The sequence below is a fragment of the Mustela lutreola genome, chromosome 2, assembly GCF_030435805.1.
Source record: "Mustela lutreola isolate mMusLut2 chromosome 2, mMusLut2.pri, whole genome shotgun sequence".
NCBI lineage: Eukaryota > Metazoa > Chordata > Mammalia > Carnivora > Mustelidae > Mustela > Mustela lutreola.
This window is the reverse complement of record NC_081291.1, coordinates 217,972,518-217,985,230: the sequence shown is the minus strand read 5'-3', so window position 1 is coordinate 217,985,230 and position 12,713 is coordinate 217,972,518. Positions and strand designations below refer to the sequence as shown.

Below are 12,713 nucleotides of genomic sequence, written 5' to 3'. Positions count from 1 at the left end.
AGTAAATGTCACATTTGGTTATGAAATTGAAATTTGAAAAGTAACTGTTTAAAAATATTCCTCTGACTTAGTATTTGTTATAACTATTGACACAAATAGAGAGATTGAAGAATCAAATCATATGTCGCCTATACACTTTCTCAGGTGCATAAGTTAACAGGCTGACTTCCTGAGTGATTCCAATAACTGGGATTCTCAGTTGCCTTTTGGGCTCCATTGTAACACAGTTGAGAGAACAAGCATTCACACCGCTTCCCTGGATGCTGAAAGTGCCCACGAATTGCTTGGCTTGGGAAGGAGCTATCATTGTGCTCCACTTGTCACCCATATGATTGGGGGATCACCACGTGGGTTTTATCCAATGTCAGCTTAGTTTTAAATTACATAACTGGATTAATATCCTATCCAAAAAAACATGATCACAACACTCCCCAAATCTCTGCATTATCATAGCCTCACAAGGTAGAGCCATGAATGAATGAACAAATGAATGATGAAATGAACCACTTCCTTTTCATTACAACCCAGCCAATTTTTGAGGGGAAACATAACAAACGGCCTCATACAGCCCCAGAGAAAGAAGTTGGCTCATTCCTGCTAATGGAAACTAGAAAAAGACAATAAAAGGGAAAAAAAAAAAAAAAAAAAAAAAAAAAAAAAGCTTGGGCACTGAGCAATAGCTTTCTCCAGATAACGAAGAGCCTGCCACAGTACCTTTGCACTAGACTATTCGATAAAATGTTGCATCATTACACAAACATAAGGTATTCTAGTGACCATGTCAGTCCCACCATTTGATTTGAATGATTCCATAAGACAGGGTCAAACTGCTGGGTCAAGTGATTATTTTCTAAATATCCCTTATATGTAACTATCCATTTACTAGTATCTCACTGGCCTGTCCCAATCATACTTCTATTTCACCTTCACCAGTACCTCTTCCATCCCTATCTGATTAAATAAAGAAAACATCTCCATACAAACAAACATAAGAAGAATGAGAGGTTTGTTTTTTTTTTTTTTTTTAATCCTTGAATAATGACCACAGTTCTTAAACAATTTTAGAAAAGCTCTTATAGATCCAACATTGCGCCACTTTCTGGAGCAGAAGTCCTTCCAGAATGCTCTGTATAAGTGATCAATCAGAAATTCATGTCTAGAAACTCCTGACTACTCAAGGAAACCCTACTCATCCTACTCATACTTTAGTTTTCTCAGCAAATTTTGCTTTTTCTTCTTTGGAAACAAAGGGATCAATCTTCTTTCAGTTTCTTGCTGTTTCTGAAGTAATGACTACTGCCTCTGACTTGTTCTGTTTGGGCAGTCATGGTTCCAGGATTGAGAAGTCTTATGACAGAAGTATGCACAGATGCTGAGGTACAAAGAGTGGTCACTAGGAAAGGGATATCCAGGGAAAATGTCAAGACAATGTCAAAAAAAATCTGAACTAAGACAAGTAGGAGTTAATTATGTAGGCAGAGAGAGCAGAAAGAGGGATGAGGGAATTCAGTGCCTACCTACAGAGGCTTGTTAGGCTGGAGCAGAGGTTAGAAGCGAGGGGGGTGGAAATGGGCCTGGAGAGGTAGTGGAAGCCAGATCTTGAAGATGAGGTCCTGACTTAAAATGGAATGAAGCAAAGCTGGGAGTGCAAAAAAGTTATTAGAAACTTATCATGTCCAGAACTTGGATTGTGGACAAACCAGAAGTGTAAAGGGAAAAGAAAGGAAACAGTATGGTATCTGTTCCTCTTCTGGTGAACAGAGAGGGTTTAGCAAAGCTAGTGCCTCAGATGAAGGTAGGTTTGAGAGGCATTGGCCACTGTAAGGTTTCAGATCCCTCCAAGATAGCCCTGGAGGCAAAATGAACCCTCAAAGAGCTGCTGGCCGAGAAGGGAATCAGCAGATTGAGTGACAGGAGATGAACAGAGGAGTCCTTGCTACTTCCAAGATTCAGCACTTTGCAGTTGAGTCCTGGGGAGACGGGGGGCAAACCTGGTGCAGATGTGTCTTGGGAGCAAGAGTGCCTGCCTAGGAACAAGTCTACTAATGGTGAACAGGCTCTGCCTACTTCAGCTGCCTAGAAATCCTCTATGCCTTTCTGCATTCTGGCTCAGTATCTTCTTTAAAAGAAACTTCTTGATATGACTTTGGTGATAATGCTTGTCCTACATTTTATGATATTTCCAGGAGCTCTAGGAAAGGAGGAATGAGTCACTCATCCTATTCAAGGAAACCAGCCACACTGGGCATTCATGAAATGTTTCTGGGATGTTGGTGCTGGGAATCTAGAGGTTAGCCTACAGAAATTCAAGCAAGGAAGGACACACACAGAGGTGGCGTTGAGGGAGTTCTGCAGCCATACAGCCCCGCAGTTTTCCAGTTGCTATCCTTCCACCTGTTCCTCTTGGCAAGGGAAGTCCATGTGTTCAACATACTTCCAAGAAGGCATCAGGGGAGGTGCTCTGAACCTCTTCTTCCCACCTAAGAGCTAATCTAGAAAGCATAGATGAATTGAAGTAATTTAGTATAAGCACAGCATTGAATTTGATTTCATTTATTCCTATAAGATATCCTAATACCTCAGTTGCATTAAGGCCCTCCCTAGTCTGGTCAAGATGGCCAGTGATTCCCTCATAAGAAACACAGCAGGGCAACCTTTACAGATCTTAGAAAGGGTGTCTTGGTAAGGCAAGGGCGCCCAACCTTTTGCAAAGAGAGCTGTATCACCAAGGGCATCCTTCATGGTCCTCCTTCAAACAACCCCTTCCAGACTTTTCACCCCAAACCAAGAAAACTTTAGATTATTACAGGAGCCTTCCACTGAGTAAATCAAGGACAAATACTAACTTTCTACGTGAAATTGTATCACGCTCTGATGGGTGAGTTTTCAATTCTTCAAATCCCTCTGTGCTTGGCTGCCAGGAGAGGGTATGCACTGCTTCCCCAAGGTACACATGCAGGTTCAGACCTTGGCCCCCATCCTCCTTCCACAGCTTCTAACAGCACCCCATTCCCAGTCATGGTGTCCCTCCTGAGCAACTCAGCCTCACACCATGGCACCTGACACCATGGCCCTCCACAGTGCACACTTTAATTTTCAGAGTCAGTCCCCTACTGTACTTCTCATACGTGGCTGCAGTTCACAGGCTACCTTCCATTCCTCAGGCACCAAAGTTCTCCATCCTTACTCATGCTGCTTCTCCACATAAAATACTCTGCTTTGTGTTTCCCTTTCCTTCATTATTCTTCCTTCTTTCTTGACACATTGAAGCTCTTCCTCTGTAAGTCTGCCCTGGTTCTATGAGTTAGAACTTCCTTCTCTCCTATCTCTTTCTCTGTTCTCTCTCTTTCCTCCTCTCTGCTCTGCTCTCTCCCATCCCACTCCTTTCTCTTCCTCTGCCCTCTTCCCTTTGATGTCCTATGGAAGTCTCTTAGTAGCTTCCCCTCAATACCATGTATTACTGCTATGTATGTGTTCCTCTGAGCTCCCTGATTACACTGGAAGCTCCCTGAAGGCAGGTAGAGAGACTCCCCTTCTGTTATATTTAGTTCCCACCTTGTGTAAATCAATAAATGTTTAAGTAATGGGTGAGACTAAGAAGGATCTTGGACCTGGGTCCTTACCACACTGCCCCCTGCTCTAGCAGCCTTCATTTCCAGCCTGTCACCCATTCTTAGGATTGCAGGAGGCCACATGGTGAAAAACACAGGTGCTAAATGAAGACTTCTTGTGCTTGACACCCAACTCTGCTCCTCTTCCAGCCTTATGGCCTGGGGCAATTTGCTCAACCTCTCCGTGCCTCAATCTTTCCATCGGCAAAATGAGAATGACGGTACCTATGTCATAGGGCCACTGTGAGAATAAGTGAGGTAGATGGTCCAATAATGCACTCAACCATGCTGCGGTTATATGAAATAAATGTTAGAGATTACTGTTTTTATTGCCCCGAACCATACTTGCATGCTGACAAAAAGCTAATGTGTGATTCTTAAATCCTCTGCTTTTTATTTTTCAGCAGCAACTCAAGGCAATATATATGGTACCATTTATATGAACAGTTATCTAATTGGCTATTTGAGGATGTGGCATTTTCCTCTTAAATCAGTCCTTAGATGACCTGCAGTGACATCATGTCAGGAAAGAGGCAGGGGGATGTTAAACTGGAGACCACAGCTGGCCCGTTTATTGAGAACCCTAAGAGCGGGGTGTCAGATTGGAGGGCCTCGGCTTTAACTGGGGGGTGAGGTCCAGTTGAGGATACAAACTCATAAAATAACATTACCATTTCCCACTGGATATAAATGTTCCTTTAAACAGTTGCAACTTGAAAAAAATCACAGTTTTCTGACGAATATAAGGACATATTTTAGAGAGATAAAAATATCCTAGATGTAAATATGACTGGTTTGAAATATATCAACTATGATGAGTTTTCCCAACGTCCATAAAAGCCCTGGGCAGCAGAAAGCAAGGCAGGAGTGCTGCTAAAAGGCAGACCTCACTCAGCCCTACCATCCCCTGCCCTCTGTGCAAGGGGGCCCTTGGCATTGGCAGAAGAGCAACCCCTCTACCTTCTCCAAAAGCTTTGCATTCATGACTCTCTCTCCCCCTCTCCCCACACCCCCATAAACACACACACTCGCATGCACACACACACGTACACACACACTTCTTAGTCCTAGCTTAGAGCTACAGTCAGTCTCAGTTATAATTGCCCTCATTAAAAACCTCTCTGTCGTTTCAGACAGAAGTATATCTCTGGCATGATCCCAGTAGAAAGCCACACACTTCTTAGCTGAAACAGAAATGTGGGTATAAATATCTCTCTCTCTCTCACACACACACACACACACACCCCCCAAATTGTTGAGCTTTTATTTACATTCCCAGTATAGAAAGAACACAGTCAAACAATAAGAAAATGAAATACCCACTGTCCCTGAGGGTCCATATTCTACCTGAGGAGTCCGTATGATTTTAACAACACACACAGAATAACTTCCAGTGTGTGTGGGCATGTTTTTCTCAAACACGTCATCGTGATTCCTGCAAACTTTAAATGTTTCTGTTATTCTATTAAATGTATGACCACACAAATGTAAGTGGAATGGCTTCTAAAGCAAATGATTTCAGCTCTTCGAAGAGGAACTTTGTATTCTGGTGGAGAGCTCTGGAAATAGGGGTGTGAGGTGCATTGCCACAAGCCATTGACAGGATGAGTAGTCCCTGGGAGACAGGCAGACTTGCAACTTCTCAGCCTCAGGGAAAATTGCACTGTTATTTTTGGCCCACATGTCAGAGGTCACTATTCATTCTCAAATAGCAAGAACAAGCTACAACCCTCGGTTCTCACATGGTAGCCAAAGGGAATGATGACACACACAGACACTCACACACAGGCATATAACCCTTGAGTGGATTAACACAAACTTTCTCATTGGTTACTCACAACAGGCCTGGGAATGAAGAAACACAGACACACTACCTATCCCATCTTACAGATGAGCAAACTGCAGCTTCCAGAGGGTCACAGTAACTGCTTAAGAAATGGCAAAGCCAAATCAAACATCTTTCTAGACCCAGGCTCTTCCCTAGACTCCCCATCTTCTGTACTTCCCACTTGCTTGCACTGTCTCAGACACAATAAATGGGACAAGGTAAATAAGAACAATAAATTTTCAGGCCGCAGTAAGCTCTTTGCTTCAGAATAGCAAGATTCCTGTATTTCTGGTTTTCTTTTAATTCTACAAGGGGTAAACCTGTTGATTATCTCAAATATCAAAACTCTTGCCTCCCAGAGGAAATATAATTCTTAAGGAAAATTCTTGAAGTGAACACATCTGGGTGCTTTTTTTTTTTTTACATCTTAAAATATCACCAATACTCATAAGCATTTACATCCTCTTCACATAACAACTAGTCTTGGGAACACTTTTGCATACATCAAACCAGGTCAGAAAGAGAAAGTCCAGGAAATTCGCCTAAACTGTAAAATGACTTGCTCAGGACCACAGGGCTTTTCAGGAGCAGAGACTTCTGGTCTACCAAGCAGTGCCTCCCAGCTATGATGGTGGCACTGGTAGGGGCCTCCAGAGGAGGCTACTGGGAGGCAGAGCTTGACTTTCCCAAGGGTCCTGGAATCTCTTACCCCCATAACAAATGAAGCAATGTGATACAAGGATGCATTTGAGCATGAAGCTGTGTAGAAGTAAAACTCGGCAAACATAGTCAGAAGAGTAGGGGAAAACTGCAAAGGTTGCCTTATAACCAGTGTAGTTCTTAGGGATAAATTTGAGAGCACAAGGAAGAAATAGAATGTCCAGGCAGAGGGAATAGTGATTGCCACAGAAGTAAGGTAGCTGTAACTAGACTGTGTGTAAGACAGAACCATCCAGCCATGTGGCTTGACTAAAAGACAAGGATTGCATGTCTACTTGCTAGACAAGGACTAGAAGATTTCAACCTGGAAGTGCCTGGGTCAAGTCTGCATTTTAGATAGATTCCCCAGGGCTATTTCAGGATAAATCCTCAGTGTTGCAGGTGTGACAGATGGTAGGAAGAAACATTAATAAAACCTTTCAGAGACAGCAGCTAAGGGTGGGGTAAGATTTAAGATACATGAAATACTGGAAGCAAGGAAGAAAGAGAGGGAGATGTATTCTCAGACTTCTGGCTTAGGCACAATGTAGGTGGTGATCCTATAAACTGAACACAGAGAATGGAGAAAGAAGGCCAGGTATGAGAGCTGGTGGAAGTCTGTGGGGGACAGAGTAGCTTTGAACATGTTGATTTGGAGAATCCATTGAACATCTGGGTGGGGCCATCCAGTTCACAGCGAAGGTTCAATGGAGAGGTCAGAACTCAATATATAAGCTAGGAAGTCATTGGCCATTTGTGGAATCAGGGATATTTTTGTGGAATACAGAAAAGGCAAATCCAGAAAACCCTAGGATTGCCATTTGAGGAATCTTGTCTCAATATACCCACTGGTGGTGGCTTTGAACATTTCCCGAGGAGTAGAGGTTGTTGACAAAAGGAAGAGCCCAGCATGGTGGAAATTACTCTCTGGGCAGGGGTTGCAATTTCCTGGACCGTATCACCATAGGGCCGGACTTGACAATATCCAAAAGGATCTCTTCCAGGTTTAATATGCTGTAATTATAAACCTCTCCCCACTATTGTAAATCTAGAAACCAGCACATTTACTCTGGAGGAAAAATCTTACCTTTAGAAAAGGAAGAAGATTTCCCCAAGACTGAGAGTGGAATATCAATGCCTTATTGGCTCTATGTGCCATGCAGTTGCAAATCCCAACTCTCTGGTAATGAGGGAAGGACAAAAGACATTTAAAGTCAGCCATCAGAAAGGAGGAATACCCAAACTTTGCATCAACATGGATGAGACTGGAGGAGATTATACTGAGTAAAATAAGTCAAGCAAAGAAAGTCAATTATCATATGGTCTCACTTACTTGTGGAGCATAAAGAATAACACGAGGACATTGGGAGAAGGAAAGGAAAAGTGAAGGGGGAGAAATCAGAGGAGGATATGAACCATGAGAGACTGTGGACTCTGAGAAACAAACTGAGGATTTTAGAAGGAAGGGGGTGGGGACATGGGGGAGCCTAGTGGTGGGTATTAAGGGAAGCATGTATTGCATGGAACACTGGGTATTATACGTAAACAATGAATCTTGGAGCACTACATCAAAAAGTAATGATGTATTATATGGTGACTAACATAACACAATACAAATTTTAAAAATAAAATAAAATAAAATAAAGACATTCTACAGAATGACTGAACTACTTAAACAGAAATGATTTCTACAATAAGTTATGGTATAGATGAGTCAAACTGAGAGAGCTAAATTTAGGGTTTTTAAGGACCCCTCCCCCATTGATGTCAGAAGTTTCCATGTAACTATAGGGAAGACAAAAATGCTGATACAGGCTGTATTTTATTTCTCAAGGACTAGGATATTCAACCCATCTGAATAAAAATAGTTGCAATGTCCACCCACTAGCAGGACTGGGGTACAAAAGTTGGCAGGGTCCTCGTATCACAAAAGTAAAGTGGTGACACACATAGGAAGATGGCCAAAACTGACAAGGCCTTATAAGGATATAATGCCTGGAATCAGGGTGCCTCTACTGTGGGGACCTTCACCACATAGGGCTGTCAAGCTGAAGTGATCAGTGATCCAGGGTGAGGACCTACAAGCACGGAGACAGAGAATGAAGGAGAATCAGGTCATGCATCAGGATACAGGGAGAGGCCATGCAAGAAGAGGGGTTGAACCAACAGCAGAGTTAGGCTAAGAGCTGAAGTGGAGAGTCAACACAGAGCCAGCAGAGACAGAACAAGATTCCTACAGGTCAAGGATGAGTGTCATTAAGTTCTCATCATGGAGTTGCTTCTCTGCATGAATTGTCAGGAACCACTAGAGTGGGGCAGTTTTGAAGCCTATTCTCATGAACCTTGTTGCTGTGACAAGTCCCTTTTTGCCTGTTTTTGTTGTCTCCGCTACATGGTACTCTTAACCTATCCATAATCATGCTATCTATGCATCTCAATAGAAACCAGATGGCAGGCTAACTACGAAGGGTTGGATGCCACTGCGGGTAGGATGGTAGATCATGGTTCCTTAGGTCTTTCTGTTCTCAAGGGCACGTACCAGTTTAAGTAAGAGGCATCACCCTAATTTCATTGCTATGAATACAGGGCTTGTGAAAATCAAGTGTACTCATGATGAACAAAGTTGTTTGCTGACTCTCAAAGAGTCTTCTGGTTTGGGTATAGTGGTGCCAGAAGGATGACTAATCATTTTGTTAGCTGTGCTCCAACACCCAAGTCATGACACATCCTCTCTAGTGCTAGTTGGGCCACTGTGACTTGCTTAGCACCATACCATGGCCATAGGGAACAAGAAACACCACCTCTGGCTTCTAAGAACTAAAATATTGACAGCAGAGGAGCTGCATCATGACCACAGGAAGCCAAGAGTCAATGACACAGGTTTCCACGGACAGAATGCTACAGCTGTTGCTCATAAACAAAAGGGCAGAGGAGGAATAATGACAGTATAAGATAACAAGAAACTATTTTTTGCCTATCAGTTTGGCCTAGATTGAAGGGGAAGAAGTTCTCATGCCACTGGCAAGTTGGCAAAAATGTAAGGAAATAAACACTGTTATACACTGTCAGATCCGATCTTTGGGGGGGAGGGGAACAATTGAGTAATACATGTCAAAATTCTTAATATTCACACTTTTTGATCAATCTTAACCCTAAGATTTGTCCTCAGTATTTAACAGGACAAGGGCACCAAGATGAGTTCAAGGAGGCTCATCACGGCATTTTTATAAAATAGTGGAAAATCATAAGTGAATTAAATGGAACTGGGTGAAGAAATTATGGTGCATTTACTCATGATGAATGCTATGCAGTCACTTAAAAATGATGGTGTAGGGGCACCTGGGTGGCTCAGTGGGTTAAAGCCTCTGCCTTCAGCACAGTTCATGATCGTAGAATCCTGGGATTGAGCCCCGCATCGGGCTTTCTGCTCTGTGGGGAGCCTGCTTCCCCCTCTCTCTCTGCCTGCCTCTATGCAAACTTTTGATCTCTGTCTGTCAAATAAATAAATAAAATCTTTAAAAAAAAATGATGGTGTATTCTACCTTAATTGACATAGAAAGAGTGTGACACGATGTTAAATGAGAGAGTAGCTGACAACATTGCACATATAGTATAGATACACTTATAAAAAAGGAATTATATTTCTATATCTATATGTATTCACAAGTACAGAAATGGGAATGAAAAGCATTCACCGAAACATAACAGGAGTTTCCTCTGGCAGTTTTTGGGAGAGAACTGTATGTTCTGATTTATAATTTTTCAATATTTTTGGAGTTTTTAAATGATGAGCATATATTAGTTTCATAATCAGAAAAATAATAAGGTTACAGAAAAGTAAAATAATAGTGGCCAATTTTTTGGTTACTGAACATGTTAAAAACCCAAGGAAATCAAAGAAATATGAAGAAACTGAAGAGAACTTTTCAGAAGAAGTGACCATTATTCTTAACAGCTCCAAAGTAATTTTTTAATTAGGACAGATCTAATTTATATATGTATCACTTTGGCTCTCAAACTCAGTGGGTAATAACCTATATCCCAGTTGAAACAAAATATTTTCAGCCCAAAATAGATAAGGTTATAAATCCATCAAAAGTGATAACTTTCAAAAGACACCAGGAATTCAAAAAAAGTAAGACAAAGGAAAATGTATAAAATCTACTTAGCTTTTAGGGAAAAAAGAAATCAAATGATGACAAAAATATCAGCTCCAAAAATACCAAAAAAGCTTCAACAAGAGAAAATAGAAAGCAAAGATTGGCATATGGATGTCAAGATTCTAGTGTCAGAGAGGTTTTGAAAATTGGTCGTGCGTCACCAATTATATATATCCAAGATCAGTGTGACAGATACTCCCTTCCAAAAGCAATGGCAAGTTTTTTTTTTTTTTAATGCCCTAAAAATCTCTTTGCAGTGACTGACTGATCGTGTAGCCATAATATGAGATTTTTAAATTCAGTTCATGATTGGTGACCAAATTCTAATGTCGGAAAAAGAAAGGAAAGATAAAGTTGCATTAAAGCCACTGTGTCTATTCCCATCTCAGAGGTATCTTACACATAAATGTCTTTTCTTCTCATCTCCAGAAAAAGCACAAAGAAGAAACCGCAGCAATGGCCAGGTTGACAGAATCCATGAGTGAGTAACTTGAAATTTATTTTTTTAACTTGAAATTGATTCTTTATTTTTGGTTTTTAATGGGAAACCATAAAATCATGCAAAAAAAAATCCCTTTCTTCCTGATTATCTAGCTCTCATCTAGTCTTGTGATCACCAAGGCCTATTTCACATATATTATACTGTGTGCTGATGTTACAATATGCGTTACTTGAAATTCTCCTTGTCTGGAGTTGAACTCTGTGCTGAAATTGTTATTTAAAGTATGGGATTTTATTTGTAGGTCTGTGTTGAAACTTGGGACCCACAATAATTCCAATCTGACTCTTAAGAGGTTTAGTTAAAGCAGATATTTCACAGGCTGGGTAACCTAAAGAGAAGAAAGAAAGGTTTGTCACTGTTAAACCTTTCAGGTGTACTTCAGAATTTTAGGATACAACAATTTAAAAATGGAGTGTTTGATGTGGAAGTAGCTGGTAATGATTCAGGTTTGGAATGGATCAGTGGCATAATGCTTTAAGCTCTTCAGTCAAATAAACAGGATACACAAAACATTTTTAAAAGGAAAGAATTAATTATAATAAATCCTTCTGCAAAATGAGAAATACAGTTCCATGCGTTGAAGTTTGAATATTAAAGACCATGTGGATATGAAATACAGACAATGCAGTTTCTTCCCTTTGGAAATATACATTTTCCTGGTGATATAATTCATATCCGAAGTTACAAGGGAAGCTTGGAGACACTTCTTTGTCTCAGTCCATGAACACCTTATTAAATTTGACCTGCATAGTTAACCATTAACCTTGCCCACATTTAACTGGGTCCCTGCTTCCTCCTTCTGCTGTTCCTCAAATCATGAGACTATTAAAATACAAGTGTTCTCCTGTAGCATACTGAATGAATCCCCCCAAAATCTTCCCCCTTCAAGAAAAAGAGTAATGTTAAAAAGATCTTTATGTAGCATATCGTTAATTCCTGGCCCAAAACCATGCATGATTTCATTTATCTTGAGCATTAATTTTAACCATACAAATGGGGATTCCAGGGGCTGCACAACCCCCCCACAATTTACAGGCCTTTCTTCCAATCGTTTCTGTATTAATCCAGCCCTATCTCTGCCCCACCCTTCTTCCTACCTCAAGTCTTGCAGACTACATTTCAAAGCATTTGTGACTTGATTTGAAGAACCCAAAATTGGTTCCCTGTAAGGGAAAGGACCTTAAGTCATGGAATGTGCTCTTCTCAGACTAAGAAGGAAATAGTGAGGTGACCAGTATCATCACAAAACTGACAAGTGGGACCGTGGACAACACCAACTTATTCACAATCCACGGCACATTCTCAGATTTAGTTCTAATCTCTAAGTCCAAAGTCACCAGAACAAAAGACCCACACAAATTCTCTGAATACTAGAAGGATCAGTGGCCTGGAACACAGCATCACTGCCAATGAATGGAGTCTTGAGTGTAGGAGAAAATTGAACTGCATGGTGTTGCATGTGAGTTGGGATGCTAACAGTTTTCACAATGAGGTCCATGTTAGAAATTGATGTTCTAATTCAGTGGACTTTTCAATTCTTCTAACTGAATTGTAAAACATTAAGGGCACTATAAGAGTCAATATTTTCGACATGGTCAGTATTTCTGATAAAGGTGTCCTAATTTTTCTATCTCTGTGGGATCCTGATGCATTTAAGTTAGAATTCCAACCACCCCCCCAACACCATCACCACTACTGGACTACTGATTTGTTGAGTTCTGGTTTCAGGTTTACCTCTGCAATAATTTTAATGACTTTGACCTATGAATCTATTGGCTTAAGAGAATTCTGTAAAAATTGAATTCCAAACCCTTTTTTAAAATTTTTTTATTTATTTTCAGCATAACAGTATTCATTGTTTTTGCACCACACCTAGTGCTCCATGCAATCCGTGCCCTCTCCAATACCCAGCA

The 12,713-nt window shown here is 40.9% G+C and overlaps 1 protein-coding gene across 2 annotated transcripts in view; it reads left to right on the top strand.

The window, feature by feature from the left end:
• KCNJ6 (potassium inwardly rectifying channel subfamily J member 6) overlaps nucleotides 1–12,713 on the top strand; it is a 271,979-nt gene that overhangs the window by 72,081 nt on the left and 187,185 nt on the right. For both annotated transcript variants that reach the window (XM_059164724.1, XM_059164725.1), the window contains one exon: nucleotides 10,728–10,779. In XM_059164724.1, the coding sequence (XP_059020707.1) occupies nucleotides 10,755–10,779 (25 nt within the window). In that variant the 5' untranslated portion in view covers nucleotides 10,728–10,754. The remainder of the gene's footprint in view (nucleotides 1–10,727; nucleotides 10,780–12,713) is intronic.